Source organism: Eurypyga helias, unplaced genomic scaffold (assembly GCF_000690775.1).
Source record: "Eurypyga helias isolate BGI_N326 unplaced genomic scaffold, ASM69077v1 scaffold12259, whole genome shotgun sequence".
Taxonomy (NCBI): domain Eukaryota; kingdom Metazoa; phylum Chordata; class Aves; order Eurypygiformes; family Eurypygidae; genus Eurypyga; species Eurypyga helias.
In genome coordinates this window covers 6,996-23,774 of record NW_010271417.1, presented here as the reverse complement: position 1 = coordinate 23,774, position 16,779 = coordinate 6,996, and the positions used below count along the sequence as shown (strand labels likewise).

Sequence of the window (16,779 nt, the reverse complement as noted above, 5' to 3'; positions counted from 1 at the left end):
TGCAGTAATTACATTGGAAGCTGAAATCGTCTTAAAGTAATTGAGCCTTATTCTTCTACAAGTAACTAATTAGTGTCGTCTCAATGTCCTGAAAAAGTAGTTTCTAATTCCTGGAATGCTGTGTGCTCAAAGCATAGTTTGAGCAAATTTTTTGTTGCTACAGGAGTTCTAGTCCCTTTCTGTGGAATAAAATGACATTCATTTGGGTTCTGTGCTTGTGAGGTGTGTGACAAAACGTGTGCAATAAGGTGCTGCCCACGAGATGGCGTTGGCGTGTTAGATCCCTGCTGTGCTTATTTCAGGGAGAGTAATCCACGAGAGAATTAGCCATTACGTTTTGATTGCTTATGAGATCAGTCAATTTGTGTCCCAACTGTATGTTATTTAAAAGAATTGGATCCGCCCTACAGAAAAGTAGATTAAATCTAATGATCGTTTTCTCACTATGGGCTCTAGTTTTTTGTATGTCTCTGAAAACGTGAGCTGAAACCCCATTCTTCCCTTGATGAAGTTGTAAGGAAATAAGTGCAAGCATTACAACTGTACAAGCACAAACTGTCTGGATTAGATAGCCTGTGGTAAAAATGCTAAAGGAATATTTTTTAAAAAGAACTTACTAGTTTTCAAGTGCATTAACTTTATATTGTTTTTACTTGGTAATCTAAGTAAGCTTAATAGAAAATTGTATGTGAAGTTGCAACACGTGTTTGGTAGCAAGAATGCACTATTAGAATTTAATAACACTGGTTTCTAATGCTAATTTTGTTTTCCAAAAGTATGAATATGCAAAATAAATCTGAGAGAAGCATAAAAAGGTAATGTCCTCTTCACTTTGTTTTATTACAGTCAGAGACTAGAGATGAAAGCACAAGTTGCAGATGCATTTTTAGCAAAATTCCAACTGACACCGGATGAAATGAACCTCCTTCGAGGCACGAAAGATGAGCCAATTACTGAGGTAGCTCAATGGATGTGAAAAGCTTTGCCTTGAACTAAAATGTAGAAACATCATAGCTAAATTGTACATGAGATCTTAATTATCAGTTTGTAATTTAATTTTTTATGGAGGAATGTACCTTTTAACAGAAGGGTGTATTTCCGATGAGTTCGGAATGTGAAATGAAAGATTCAAGTAACAAGAAAGAAAATCAACATTAAACTGTAGATTGCTTGATGAGTTTAAGGGGCAAATGAGGTGTCGTGTGGTTCTACGTTTCAAAAAGAGCTTTCTAAAGTCTGAATTTTCAGTGAAGATATTTTAAAACTTCATCACACTCAAATGAAGCAAATGAGGAATTTGCAGCGCTTCAGCAGTATGCGGTGCTACCTGTGTGTAATTTGCATATGCATGTATATAGGTACTCAGTGCCTTGAAACTATACAAGCTGAGACTTTGCCTCGTTATTATTGGGTTGATGAAGGTATTAGGTGCTGATTCACTTTTAGCCACCTTCCGAAACAAGTTTGTGAATATGTTTATGGTTTGAATAAGAAGGCATATTGTTCCGCAGTAAATGCGGACTGAATAATGTGAGAATTGAGTACACATAATAGATTTTTATTATTGTTATTGCATAGAAACCTTCACTTAAAGGTAGACTACCTGCTGAGATGTACTATCTCATTTCCACAGGCATCCTGTTTGGAGTTAAAGCGTTACTAAGGACATGGAACAGATAACCATAAACAGTGCTAATGAAAGCACGAACGGAATGTGTTAAATGATTGTGCGCTTGAGTAATTGCCGCGTGCTTTTCTACCGACTATTACCATGAAAGAACATTCAGGTGTCCAAAAAGCACATATTGCAGGGAGCAGTGACAGCGATGCTGTGCTGTTTATTTAGTGTTTGGTTTGCAGCAGGTCGAGGATTGGTCCCTGTGATACTTTGATCTGTCTAAAAAATGTGCAGAAGTAACTGAGATACAGTCGTAGTTGGGTGACTGAATTGGCAGGCCAGTAAAATCACATCTGTGCTTTTCCTCGATGGTGGAATCAACCAGTGTGCTTAGAATGTTTTTAGTCAGGCTGAGGTTTTTAGCAATTTTTAATGCTGGAAGAGTGATGTGGGTTTTTATAAACATGATCTTCAACACAGTTGATGAAAGGCAGTAGGTTAAATCAGTGTCCTACTTCACTTAGAATATGTATATTTTTATGTGACTTGAGCCAGAGTGAAACTACTTTCCTGAGGCAGACTGTGTTCAAGTCACAGAAGATAAAACAGTTACCACTGAATTAGCTGGTCTCCTCCATGACATTTGAAAGATGATTTCATAATACGACGTGTTTGAAAATACTAGTGAATTTCCATTTGCTTTCTAAAACAAGAACAAAATAACTTTTTTGGCCATATGTCTGTGTCTTCTAGTTTGTTTTTTTCTGTTTTTTCCTTCGCTTCTGCAGCTGAGTTAATTCAAGGGGGAGAAAGATGGTCCTGGAAAACCTTGCTCTAGTCTATTGCAAATGTTTGATTTTTCTTTGAAATTGTTACCTCATTATATGAAACCAAATAATATCAACTTGTAATCATTGTACTTTATCATGTTTCAGTTTGCTCTTTAGTCACAAACGTTAATGCTGAAAAGATGATGGAACGCATAGTAATGTCTTCAAAATCTTTCTGAAGTCTTAACTAATAAATGTAAAGGACACATATGCTACATAAAAGACAGGTTAAACACGTATCTTTGCTGCTATTAATTTATTTTTTTATTTTTTGTTGTGGAAGAAAGGCTTGATGCAGTGGGAAAGAAAAAAATCTTAAGGTTCTTAAGGCGGAATGAAAGGTGAGAGGTGGTGGAGGAGGTCTTGTATTTTAAAGGCAGCAGTTGCAACACAAACCTGCAAAGAACATAAATATGAAATTAAACAGGGAGTATAGAGTGCTAGAGATTTAAATGAGAAATTGCTGCTTTTAAACACTGCTATTATTTTTTATTCTTTTTAATTGATTTAGGATTTTTTCAAGGCTTTGGGAAGAGTAAAGCAAATTCACGATGATGTGAAGATTCTCCTCCGGACAAATCAGCAAAGGGCAGGGTGAGTGCTACTTAAATGAGAGCAAGATAACCATTTACTAATTAAAAGCCGAAGTTACTGCACGTTCTCATTCTTTACTTCATGTGACTATACAGAGTATTTCACAAAAAAACCCAAATTATAGTAACATAATTTTAAATTTTCATTATTTTAAAAACGCTGAGTTTTATTTGATTTGCTTATGGGCTTTCTTGTACTACCTAAAATAGTATTTGTAAATAGCATCCTTTTGTCTTGTAGCTTGGAAATCATGGAACAGATGGCTTTACTGCAAGAGACATCTTATGAACGACTTTACAGATGGACTCAAAGTAGGACTAAGAATGTTTTTATGTTTATGAATATTATTATGATGATTCCTTTAATTCCTTGATGTGGATTGAACTCAGCAAAAACCCTTCCCAAGATTCATAAACAAGGCTTAGCATTTCCTTCTTTGTGAAAAATTTGTTGTGAACCAAATAATTAATTGGAGGCTCTCTTTTTTTGGGGCCAATCTCATCTCTGTTTGTAAAAGTGTATTATTTATTTGTATTTTTAGATTATTTTTTTACAGAGAAATCAACTAGAGTTTGGTAGTCTAAGCAAATTAAGTGTATTGCATTTCATTTTCTTGGAGGTAACATGGAAGTTGTTGGCTTTGACAATTTGGTAGCAAGATCTAGATTAGTGGGAGAGTGGCTTATTACCTCTAAAAAATTAAAAAAGACCCCCACCCAACCTTATTTTATCAGGATGCTCTTTTGAATGATAGTAGACCATTATTATTTTGCATATGTACTCTGTATTCAAGCATCAGTGTTCGATGTAACATCTCGGTGGTGTAAGATGCAGATGCTTATTTATTACTTTTCTCTTCGCCAAAGACACTGACAGGAAGATTTGTGTTTTTAAAAAAAAAAAAAAAAAAAAAGCTGGTACACTGTGATACGATATTCGTTAGCTGTTCTCCGGTGGATGCCGAAACCTCAGATAACTGTTGTTGTTCCACTCCAATGAAAATTCATAATTTTTGCGCCAATGTTTGGTATAGTTCATATGATTTTCACATTCTTACATGGAATATACAAGATTTTATAGATTTGGTTAAGTAGGAAAAGAAAAAAGCACCAAACAACAAAACAAACCCACAGCTTGCTTGAATACTTGCTCCCTTTTTTCTTAATAGTTTACCTGGAATGTGGTAAACAGTTATAAAGGAGCCTGACAGGATTCTGATGGTTGAATGAGTTAACATTTGTACATGGGTGCCAACAGATACTAGGTTTCCTTTAATTTTTATTATTGTTGAAATTTGTGATGGACATCCTTCTTACAGTGAAATACTGCTTATGAGGGAGTATAATTACTTTAACATGAACTAGGCCAGGTAGCATATTCTGAAGGCTTCAATTCAAAATCAAAAACCTTTGAGTTCTTAACTCATTTTCATGGTTGACAGCTTGTTAGAAAGGTATTACAGTGTAAATAATGCGCTTTTATCTGTGTTGGTATTTTATAGATGAATGCAGGACTTTGACACAAGAATCGTGTGACATTTCTCCAGTTCTCGCTCAAGCCATGGAAGCCTTACAAGATAGACCTGTCTTGTATAAGTAAGTAAACGTTCGTGATTATCTTTAACAGAAATTAGGATTTCCAGCCTATAAAATTTAAAGGTGGTCGTGAATTGCAGTGTCAGGGATGGTGGCAATTCAGTTCTGTGTCAGATTAAAATAAATCATATTCAACTTCTTTAAATTTCAGAAGTCTTTTTGACTGAATGAATTGTGAATTTCTGCTGCTGTCATTGTAGGGCTTTTCTGAAGAAAAAAATGCTGATCAAAGCATGTGATCGTCTTACGTAAATTCTGAAAGTAAAAAATTGATAAAGGCTAATTAGCTTTTGCTGAAGTGCTTCTGGTAGTAGGAATATCTTCCATTATGAGTTGTATAGTAATCTATTCAAAACAGTCTACTACATATGGGCCTCTAAAGCGTAGGGGTACTTAAATATATATAAATAAAATACACTGCTGTTTAGGTCTTGTTCAGAGTTTGCTGAAGGGACTGAACATAAATGGAATGGTACTTAGTAGAGGCAACTTAACCACGAGGTGGCACTGTAAGAACTGTTTTTCTTGGGATGACTATACTTGAAGAGGTATTCTTCATACTACTTTGCTTTTTAGTGTGAGTTGTTGGTGGGGTTTTTTTGTTTGTTTTTTTGTGTTTGGGTTTTTTTTTTTTTAATGCATTCATTTTGTTTTGCAACTACTGCAAATTACTTCTAGCCTCAGACATCCAGGACAGTAGAGGACTAGGCAGCCTTTCAAAGGCTAGCCTTGTCTTTAAGAGATGGTGTAGGTATGTGACACTGTAAATCTCCATGGAGCTCTTCACAGAAAATACATGCAAGTGGCCTCAGGTTGCTCCAGGGGAGGTTTAGATTAGGTATTAGGAAAACTTCTTCACTGAAAGGGTTATCAGGGTTAGGCATTGCAACAGGCTGCCCAGGGAGATGGTGGAGTCATCATCCCATGCAGGGATTTAAAAGACGTGTGGGGGAGGTGCTTAGGGACATGGTTTGGTGGTGGACTTGGTAGTGCCAAGTTAAGAGTTGGACGTGATGATCCTAAAAGTCTTTTCTAACCTAAATGATTCTATGAATCTAAGTGGACCTTTAAAAATCATGTCAGTATGAGAGAGAGCATGCACATCTCGACATGCTTGGTCAGTTCTGCTCGTTAATGTGAGAGGTGGTATCGCTCAACGACCTTCTCAACTATTGCATGTGGTGCTTTGCAGTCCTTTCTGGCGCTCTGTCCTCCAGGCCCTCTTTCAGACCTGCAAAGGATCAGTCACAACAATGTTCACAAGGTTTTATAGGGTTCTTTATAGATACAGTTTATGTTTGATGTAATAAATACTTGTTAAATTATGTTACTTTCAAACTTAAACCTGTTCTTTTGCTTTCATAATGTCTGTGGAGGAAAAACATCCCAACATCTCTGTATCAATCCACAGCTGGCCAGTTTAAAATGAATCTGCAAAAGAGACTTTACTTTTCTTCTGACATCTTGTTCACAAACAGCAGTCGTAATATTACCAAACTTAGGACTTTTCTTCTGCCAAAAAGCAAAAGTAAACATTACTGCAGAAGATGCAGCCTTATGTTTGTCTCATCATAGTTTATCATGCTTAACTCTTTGCTACAGCAGTATTGTCAGAATTGCGGTACTGATGCTTTACGTTTGAAATCTCAAGATTTAGTTTATTCCTTTCCAAAAATGTTTGTATACCTTTAGTACCTAAAAAACTGCGTAGTTTAAAATGTAAAAATTATGTCACGGAAGGAAGTAATTTAAAATTGATGTTGGTTTTAGGCATATAAGCACTGCCGTGTGAACGAAACGCTTTTCCTCCAAATCACTGCCCTTGTGTCTGATAAAGATTACGATTTGATTGGGTGAAAGTGAGTAAGATGGAGAAGGGCAGGAGTTCAGAACCAAAGCTACAGATTCTTGTTTTCTCCTATTCGCTTATGTCGTCTTAACTTAAGGTGGCAGAAAGATTGAATCATGGATGGACTTGAGAGCTGCAGTCAGTAGGGATGTGAAATAAAGTTTTCAGTTTAAATTTCGCTTCCCAGTTCTAACAGAAAAATCAAACTGTTTTGTAGAATATACCCGGAGTCATAACTCAGAGCAGTGTTCCCCTTCCATCATCCACTCTGGTTTTCTAAGCATTTTCACCACCTCCGTCCTCTCCTCGCAGTGCTTATTACTTTATACTGGGTTTTTAAGAAATTGAAGCGGGGTTGAAAAGTTGTTATTTTCTTCCCCTAACAGGAGTATGTGTAATAACATAGTAGTAAACACCGTGTTTCTAGTGTAAGTAATAGTTATGACTGAATTTTTTAAGATGCAGAAATATGTAATAGTTATAACCTGTTCTACTCAGAGCAAAAGGAAAATGAGTAGTTTTCTTTATAAAATAGAATTATCATTGTTAAATGCTGTTTTCAAAACTAATGTAAGATCACAAGATCTGTTTAGCTGCTGTATTTTTAATGATTATTATATAGCTGTTTGTTGGAGGTGGGGGGAAAAGCTTAGCTGGGTTCTACAAACACTTGAGGATTTTCACTGCAAAGATGCTGCTCCTGGACTGTGGCTGTTTGGTAGATCCCAGATTTCCCCTGATTTTAATTGCATAATTCTTGTAATTTATTAAAGACTTTTTTTCATTAGACTTTTTTTTAATTGCAGATATTTGCACTCTGAGTTAACAAGTACAGTGTATGAAGAAAAAGATAAAACCAGACATTTTTAGGTTCTTCAGTGTGCTTTTTTCCCCTCTCAAATAATAAAGTTGAAAAGGGCAAAACTGAAAGTTTCCTTGGACATTTTATAGCATAATAGAAATGTAATTGAACTTGGTACATATTTAAAACAGTTTATTGTTTTGTTTCATGTTTTGTTTTCCACATCTGTTAATTGTGAATGCAGTACTCAGTTAACTTTAGTCAGTGAGTAACATGCTTTTTATTACTATTATTTTTATATCTGTTCAACTGCTGGGTGTCATTGGTACGCGACGCCATGCTTACTCTCTGGCATTTCTTCAGTAACATTGGGAAAAATAAACTATCATGTGTATTTGCTTTTTCGCCTTCGTAATTTATGTTTTGTTCAAAATGCTTAATTTTTTTTCAAAAAAATAGAAGTCTTCCATGGCTTACAAAAATCCTCTTTCTAAGCAGACGTAACGGATGCTAGCAGTGTTCATTTCCCATGCTTCACTTGCTGCTGTGCTTCAGCCCTAACAGGAAGGTAGCCAGCTCCAAAAAACAAGCTGTCGTTTTTGGAGTGTGTTCTTGGTACCTCCTCTGCTACCAGCAAGCCATTTGAGATTATATACCCTGAGCTGTACTAGTCCTTCTATTAAATATCTAACTAAGACTCATTTGATTAAAACCAGTGATAGGCTATCAAATGAAAATGACTTTTTTACTGCTAATCATGTGGTAGCCTAGAAAAAGGAGAAAGCCTTGTGTTGCAGTGCAGTAAGTTGTTGCTTCTGTCAGTCAGCTGGACTGCCTGTGAAGAGGAATCCAAGACTTGTCAGTACATCATGTACAAAAATGTTACGAGTTGAATTTCCATTTATTTATTTATTTGTGTGTGGTAAGAGAATGGGAGGGTCAAGGAAAAGTTATCTGCAATATCTCTGTAGAGGAGTCTAGAAAATCAGAGGGTATTGAATTCTTCATAGTAGAAGCATTGATGCAAGATTTCTAGAACTACAAAAATGGTTACTCATTAACTGTAAAGCTGAGCTAATAAACTGCAATGAGGTGAACTGTTTTGTTTTACCCATTTTCATGTTTCAATAACAGGTACACATTGGATGAGTTTGGAACAGCTAGGAGGAGTGCTGTAGTCCGTGGCTTTATAGATGCCCTTACTAGAGGAGGCCTGGGAGGTACTCCGCGCCCTATTGAAATGCACTCCCATGATCCTCTGAGGTACAGTACTAGCAAGAACGTATATGAAGTAATCCTTCTTTTGCCTGTTGGCACTTTGAGTCCTCGACCCCGTAAGCTGATGTTTTACACTGAAATTTCTGTTTTACTTAGGTACGTAGGAGACATGCTGGCCTGGTTGCATCAAGCTACAGCTTCTGAAAAAGAACATCTAGAAGCTATGTTAAAGCTTGTAACTATTCAAGGTAGTACTAGATTTTAAAACATAAATAGGGAAGTGATAAAAAGTAAGCCTGTGATAAGTCAGAAAGTGTGATTAATTTCTTAGGCTGGGCTTCAGTTATGAGAGTCTGAGCTTAGATTTTCCTGGAGATAATTTCAGAATAGTTGGCAGATGCATTTTGCTAGAAGAAAGCCGTTAACAAAGAAGAGTATTTCAAAATGCACTCTTTTCATTTTACTGTGCTTGTAATAGATTTACACTGAACTTATAAAGGAACATTTTAGAATGTAGTTGAGAGTTCAAAGACTGTAATCTATATGAATACGTACTTCTGAAAACATTGTCATAGGGTTTCTTATTGGTATGTTGAGGATTCCTGTGATGCCTTGCTCCTTTGTTTACTGTGTTTTTAAAATACAATTCCTTCTTTCCATAACTGTCTTCCTGCTATGGTACAAATAAAATGGAATTTTCTTCTGTCATGTAGCGTATCATTATAGGTTTACGGAGGTCAAAGTAGGCCGATCATAGGCATGTGATGCTTTTTAATATCAAAGCTCTCCTTCATTAACAGAACTACAGATTCTCATGCTCATTCTTGAGCACTTTTGCTCTAAGTCCATTGGACCTGTACTTTAAAGACCTTTATCCTGTAGAAGCCGTAGTATGTTTTGCCTCCATAGCTTCAACCAAAGACTTGTTTACTTAATTAAGCATGTCTACTCAGTTCTAAAACACTTGTTGTAAGAACTTATGTTTGATCTGTATATTGTGAGCTCTTCAGACTGTACATCTCAATTGAGGCCTGCACTGGGATTTAAAGTGGATATGCATTCTCATTTTCCTTACTGCTGAAAGTATTAATTGGCTTTCCTAATTAACAGTATATGAGCAAGGAGGCTCTTTAGAAACTGTTGTAAATTAAACTGAAGAAATGTTTTGTAACTACAGTTACAGCATCCTGTAGAAGTGAATTTAGTATTTACTGACAGTGTGTCAGGGAGACAGGAAAGCAGGCCTCACGGTGGTGTTGTGATAAAGACATGGCAGGTTTTTGTAGGTGACTCTCTGATGGTTCTGCTGAAATCGAGGAGTCTTTAAGGAGAAGTTGGCCTCATGGAAGATGTTACTGTATCTGGTTGTGCTCTAGGCTGGGCTGCTGCTGCCCCAGGCCTGCATTCTGTTCAGAAATTCTCCCAACTCTTTGTGCAGTGCTTTATTTAACTATTAAATCCTTGGCCTTCTGTCAGGACATCAGGCTGGGGTGCTGTAACCACATGATTAGATATATCCAGAGCATTTAAGCCGTAGTTCAGAGTAAACTACTTGAGAATACAGAGAATATAAATATTTTGGGGAATATTTTTAAAAAAAAAACACCAGGCGAAAGCTTATTTCCCAATAAACTAGTATAAACAAGAGATTCAACATTTCTGTCTGAAGTAAAAATACGTTTTCCTAAGCTCTCCAGGAATAGTTTTGACATTACTGATGCGTAGTTTTCAAGAAATGTAGAGAGTGATTCTTAGCTTCATGCTAGGAGGTGCTGTCCGTTTACTGTTCCTCTGCATCTTTGGGAAGCTTTTTTGAAGACATGGATCATTAAGCGATAAGATCTGTAAGGCAAAACAGTACTTAATGGGATTCCACTGGGTTTAACAAGAACCATTTATGGGAAGTGCAGCCTTATGAAGTACCTTGACATTATATGCTTTATATAAATACAGATCCTGAGTTGGTAGTGTTTAATCAGTCAGCACAGAGTCTGTGGTACTGAGTTGAATCCCCTGTGCTGTCATATGGTCTTCAGGTGTCTGCTGCCACAGGCTGCAGCAGAGATTGAGTTAATTTCACTTAGCCACTTTCGCTTAAAAGTGGGCATCTTTTTTATTTGCAGTTACAGATAATGTCAGAGATTTGCGTCTCCAGAGGGCAGATCTTCCCAACAAAAGTTAGATCTAATGTAGACATTTCTGGAGACTTTCATCACAATTGTTTGGGGTTTTTTTGTGTTCCCTATAGAGGGATTCCAAGCAACTGCTATAGATAAGACACCTTAACTGGGGGTCTAAGGTTATAGGTCAGTCACATGTTTTAACTTTAATTTCTTTTTGCAGATAGAACTGGTTTTATTATTTTAATTCATACATCTGTCTGAGTTCAGATTTCTATTTAAATTCTCCTATAAGCTCTGTGTAATTTCAGGACTATGGAGAACGTGGTAAATAGCAGCTACACAAAAACTTCCCATCTCATTAAAAAAAAAAAAAAAAGGAAGGGGGGGAAGCCACATGTATAGCTGTGTGTGAGATAGGGGTGGATTTAGTCCCAGTAGAAGAAAAATTGTGCGAACGCCACGTTTTCGGAGAATTGTTCCCATCCAAGTTTTTACTTTAAGGAGAACAAACTACGTAGCCTGTAATCAAGTATTCAGGAATAGCTTTTTAAAAGTTTTAAAATATTAAATTGTTAACTGTTTAAAATTAATCCAACTAAAAATGCTATTAACATTTTAAGCGCTGAAAACACATTCAGAAAAGTTTAACTGTTTTGCATTGTATTGGAAGAGCATAAAGCATCTGGTTGTCTTCTTTGGAGCTTGGGTATTCTGTTAACAGGAGACTTCCAGTCTCACAGAGATCTTGCACTTCAAAGGAAGGGAGAATTGTAGGCATTCTGTTTAAGAGTTTCAGGAGAAACCCATTTTTCATTGAGGTACAGGAACCCAGCTGGAAAGCAGAAGCCAAATGAAGTCCAAGAAAGGTCTCTTCCTTATAGAAGGATACACAGAGAACGGTGGTATGTGGTATAGCAGGCAGCCAGAAGCATATCTTCAGTAATGGACTGCTTTCTCAAAGTAATTTTGGGTCTCTAAGAATTGTTTATTCTGTAATTCTTTTGTGTCAGTGTGATGTACTAGTACTTGCAACTGTTATATAACCCACTGTGTTGAAAGATTTCTTTTTACTGTTTGCTGAATATAAAATATTCTAATTGGACATGAAAATAATGTGAAGGCACGAGCATGCTATATATCAAGATTGTAATTCCATGTCCTTTGATATTTGAACTTGTATATTTTTGCAGCTAAAACTTTCATACCCAAGAACTTGTTGTGAAGTCAATCTGGTCTAGATACACTATGGCAAATATGTGCTAGGTGCTTGTTATATTGATGAACAGTAAAAGTGTGACTGTTCCTACTAAAAAATGTGTAAATTTTTAGGGTGTATGTGGGAGCTAAGAGTTACATAACAGACCATACATCTTGTGGTTTGCAGTCTTGCTTTCTTCCTTGATATCAATATTCAAATATATAAACATAATTTTATTACCTTGCCAGTTTATTATGCTGACACTCTTACAGCCATGACACTGAATTCAGTTCTTTCTGCTTATGTAGCTTTTCATGTATCTTGATGTAAAAAGGCATTGACACAGATCTCTGATCTGATCTAATTTTTACTCTCAGAGGTAATCTCTTTTAGTCTGAACCAAGATCTGCAAAACGAAGCTTCAGGTCACCTGGTTTCTGTCACATGTCACAGTCAGTTTGTTTACTGTGCATTGCATGGGTCCCGTCTGAAGATGAACTCCTGTTGACAAGTTTTAAATTAGAATTAAAGTATTGCGTTCTCCATAAATCTATTCCGAGTTGTTACAGAAGTGAGAGCTTGAAGATCTGTTGCTTTCAGTTTGATTGATTTATGACAGTGCTGGTTGCCATGCAACAATTCATTTTTGCTCCATGATAAGACAGAGCAATATTCTCTTTTGTATGTAGTTCTGGGAAAGATGAGTTTCAGTTGCTGCTGGGGAGGAAGCATTTGCTAATGCTGCAGCAAATAGCAATGTGGAGGTACATATGTGAATTAATTTGTAACAGTGCCCTGAGCACGTCAGTGCTGAACGCTGACAGACACACGTATGTACGGCTCAGGCCTTTCCACATGGTGTGTGCTGTTGCTCCTTCAGCATCTCAGTGGCCTTATTTTATTTCTTTTTCCTGTTTAATTTCACAAAGCTCTAATATTGAGCCTTACTGTGACAGTTTCTTGCTAGATCATTTATTCTTCCCCTTAGTCTTTTTCCCTCAAATCTCCAGGCACTGTGTTATGCCAGGAAACAATTGCATAGCATAAGGTGATGACTCTCCAGGACTCTGTTTTGTCATGCAGCTATTTCTTAGTGGCTAGATTTGAAGTTCAGTGGAGGTGTAAACTAGTCATCTGGAGGAAAGAACATGCAGTTCATAATGGTTTTTATGGAGGAGTAGCTCCTACATGTGTTTATTTGTTTTATAGTCTTGAAGAAAAGAGAATTACATTTGCATAATCTTAGCATGTGTTTGCATTAACTGTAGGTGTGGAAGAAAATATTCAAGAAGTAGTTGGGCACATCACAGAAGGTGTCTGCAGGCCTCTGAAGGTATTTTGTTTTCCTTAGTATTCTAAGTATAAATATTTTTCTGTCACATTTTTCCAGAACCTGTGTCCCCATCTCTACAATATATTTTCATTGCCCTTGGTTAAGAGTTAGATTCTCAACTTGGAGAATCATAAAACCCTTCAAAATCAAAGATTCAATAGTTCATAGGTAATCTGGTTTAAGTAGTCATATAGTGAGAGAAACTAGGATACTAAATCTGTGTCTTGATTTTGTTGTACTTTTCCTAAGTTCGGAAGTGCTTATGTACAAAACCACAGCTTTGGGATAAGCATATAGGAATGGCAGTAGTGAGTCAAACGAAAAATCAATTTTATTTACTACCCTGTTTTTTATAGTGATCAATAGCATATGCTTAGGGAGGAGTTGACAGGTTATGCAGTTGTCATGATACTTCTGTAGAATAGTTTTCCTCACCTGTTTGCGGATGTACTGAGGACTTACTGAGCCGTAGCTACTGTCTTTGTATTTAATAGACGTCAGTAGATTTTTCGTGGATGAATATGTCAGGTTGATATAAAACGTTGGTGTCCACAACATGAGGGAAGCACACAGCTGAACTGTATGCTCTGTGAAAAGCCAGCATCTTTTGGTTTTCTTCTGTTTAATAACTCCAGCTCTTGTCTTGGAAGAGACCATGAAAAATTGTTTCCTACTTACCATCTTTCTGCTACCATGATTTGCTGTATTTCTGTTGCATCCCTCCACAGTTGCCTTTTTAGTTTAGTGGACCCATTTGATAGAAATCATTAATAATAATTCATCAAGTGATTGACTGTCTTATTCATTGGATGTGCTTCGCATAAGCACATAATAAAATAATCAAGGTGCTGAAGCTGATACCAGTTATTGCCTGACCATGTATTGTGTAAATCCAAGTGTTCTTAAAGTAAAATCTGCTGTACTAAATACTACTGTAACAACTTTCTCTTGGGATGCTGTAGCTGTAACAGTTATATCCAGTTTTCAGTGTCAAATGCTAACAGGTAGTTTCTGAATACTATAGGTAAATTCCTGATAAGAAAGAGCTAATGTCTGAAGAGAGGTGAAAATCAAGAAAGTGCCATTTAAAATGTCACAGAATCACAGAGGCTTGAGGTTGGCACGAACCTCTGGAGGTCATCTGATCCAAACTCCCTGCTGATGCCAGGCCACCTAGGTACACCAGGGTGACCAGGATTGCATCCAGATGGTTTTTGAATACCTCCAAGGATGGAGACTCCAAAGCCTCTCTGGGCATCTTATGCCAATGCTCAGTCACCCTCACAGTAAAAATGTGCTTCCTGCTGTTCAGACAGAACTTCATGTGTTTCAGTTTCTGCTTGTTGCCATAGGACTATGATCATCTTTCACAGCCTTTAGTTTCTGACCTCTTGAAATACACCTGTCATGTTAGACCTTTTTTTTAAGACATTTTCCTTGGTTTCTGTGTTCTTGCATGCTATAGTTCTGTCAATACGGAATGCTGATGTTTGTGTTCAGTATTTCCATGCATTCCAACAAACTGATTAGGGATAGAATCAAACCTTTGTGTAAGTTGAAATTTTGGTCTTGATTTGAGTACTTTGTAATTTCTAGAGTTTGGTACAGAATGCCTTCTGTTTTGATTGCCAAACTCTTTACACTGGTCTGCTGCTGCTGTCTGTAGAAATATCCCCTGAAATAGTGTTGGTAGTTAGTTACTATGCTAATAAAAATAAATAAAACTAAAAAGAACAATTAAAGAATTCCCATTCTATTCTGTATGCTAATGGAATGCAACTTATGTTAATTCACTGCCAGTCTAGACTTCCCAACGTAAAATATGCAGTGCTTAGTTTCCTCTGGGGAAATCGTTTCCAAAAAAAAGCAGAAAAATAACCTGCAAACCCCCAAGCAGAAAAGCCTTTATGCAATGCAGTTAGGTAATTGCAAGCTGCAATAGGCACGGTTTGGAGGAGCATTTTCTGCATTACGTTGTTCTTCCTAAGGATTGTCCACAATAAGGAAAATAACTACATTGAATTCAGGCAAAAGACCCTTTTTAATACCTTTTAAACAACTACTAATACTTGTTGTAGTTGTGTGGCACCACGGTATACGGCCTTTGTCGTGGATTTCTGCTGATGTTTGCAAACCTGTTTGATTTGATCAAAACCTGTTTGATTTGACTTGATAATGAAGTGTAAAATAGCCCCATAAAAGCCTAGTCATAGAATTTCCACAAGTACTTTTAAATATTTAAAATTATGTAGAATTTTTTTACTGGCTGGTGGCTCTCTGGGTGAATGTACCATATGATACAGCTTCATAACTTTTGAAGGGGGAATATGCTTATATGCAGTATAAATTGTCGACCTTTTTTACTGATAGTTGGTTTGTGATTTAGACATCCAAGTGAATCTTGGATACTCACTAGTGGTAGATCTTACCACAGGCCTCTCATTTCAGATGGGAGAAGGAGGATGCTAAGAATCATTTAAATTAAGGTCCTCATCTTTTAAGGTCAGCTGCCTACAGGATGCATAGAAATAAGAAATGATAAGAGCCATTATGTGCAGGACTTCCCTGAGCACGTTAGGCTGAATCACCTGCAAATTTTGATTCTCCTGTGCAGTGAAGGCTTCTCTATGCTTCTTTTCCTGATTTGTTTTTTTAATTCTCTTTTTTTTTTTTCTTTAACTCTAAAGTATTTTGTTTTGGGTTTTCTTTCTTTCCTTTTGTCTATTCTGTCTTTTTTATTTCTTAATTGTTTCCTTTATTTTTAGCTACTGCGTTTTATTTTCCTCTTCTTCTACCTAGACTGTACCTAGTATCCATGCCCAAATGTCTTTTTATCCAACACTGGAGATACATATGCAAGTATCTGTGTGAACTGAAGAGGAAAGTTCAGCCTGTGTGTTGAATTTAACTTTGCGTACTAAGCATTGCGAATAAGAGTTAGAAGTCGTTCTTCGTTTTTGGTCTCTGACTTAGATGCAAAGGGAGGGGGTTGAGGAAGCATAATCTTAGTTAATTCACCCTGGGGCTGGCTCTGAGAAGGCGGCACTGCTACACGTCGGGTTCCATTGAACGGCAGACAAATAACTTGGGGAGCGGGTGGCGGCTGGTCGTGTGTGTAGCCCTTTCACACACAGGCACGTGGGAAAACAGTGCAGTGATAAATCACTGTCTGTTACTGCTTCGTAAGTGCCCAAAGATTGACCCTGGGACAGCTTTTTATGAGTGGATTGAGACCGTGTGTGCCATGGAGACAAGACATCAACTGTCCAACTATGAAGACAGTCAGCGCTCTTTTGGTCTGTGTAGCCAGGATCTGCTGGTTGAGATAAATGGTCAACTTAGCTTGTCATGAGTTATCTAATCAAATACTGGTAGGAGGTACATCATCTCTCCTTTAAGTGAAGGAGAGACTAATGCAGGTGAAATTCAGCTTTTTGGAAAAATACCTAATACTTTGTATGTTCTGCATTCTGCAGGATGCCAGTGATCAACTGTTGCAGTTTAGGGATTTTGCAGCTTTGCAGCTGTTCCTGATATTCAGTGTTGGGGAGCATTCTGTTATGCGCTGGTGTTAATCCATCATATGATTTCATCATTATTTTGAAATTTTCAATAACGA

General features: G+C 37.0%; 1 protein-coding gene across 1 annotated transcript in view; it reads left to right on the top strand.

Moving 5' to 3' along the window:
* Positions 1-16,779, top strand: part of COG6 (component of oligomeric golgi complex 6) — a gene marked incomplete at its 3' end in the record, with an annotated part of 34,505 nt that overhangs the window by 15,573 nt on the left and 2,153 nt on the right. Inside the window, exons 5-11 of the mRNA XM_010158810.1 lie at positions 847-958; positions 2,960-3,042; positions 3,283-3,353; positions 4,544-4,637; positions 8,423-8,551; positions 8,663-8,754; positions 13,096-13,160. Of these exons, the coding sequence (XP_010157112.1) occupies positions 847-958; positions 2,960-3,042; positions 3,283-3,353; positions 4,544-4,637; positions 8,423-8,551; positions 8,663-8,754; positions 13,096-13,160 (646 nt within the window). The remainder of the gene's footprint in view (positions 1-846; positions 959-2,959; positions 3,043-3,282; positions 3,354-4,543; positions 4,638-8,422; positions 8,552-8,662; positions 8,755-13,095; positions 13,161-16,779) is intronic.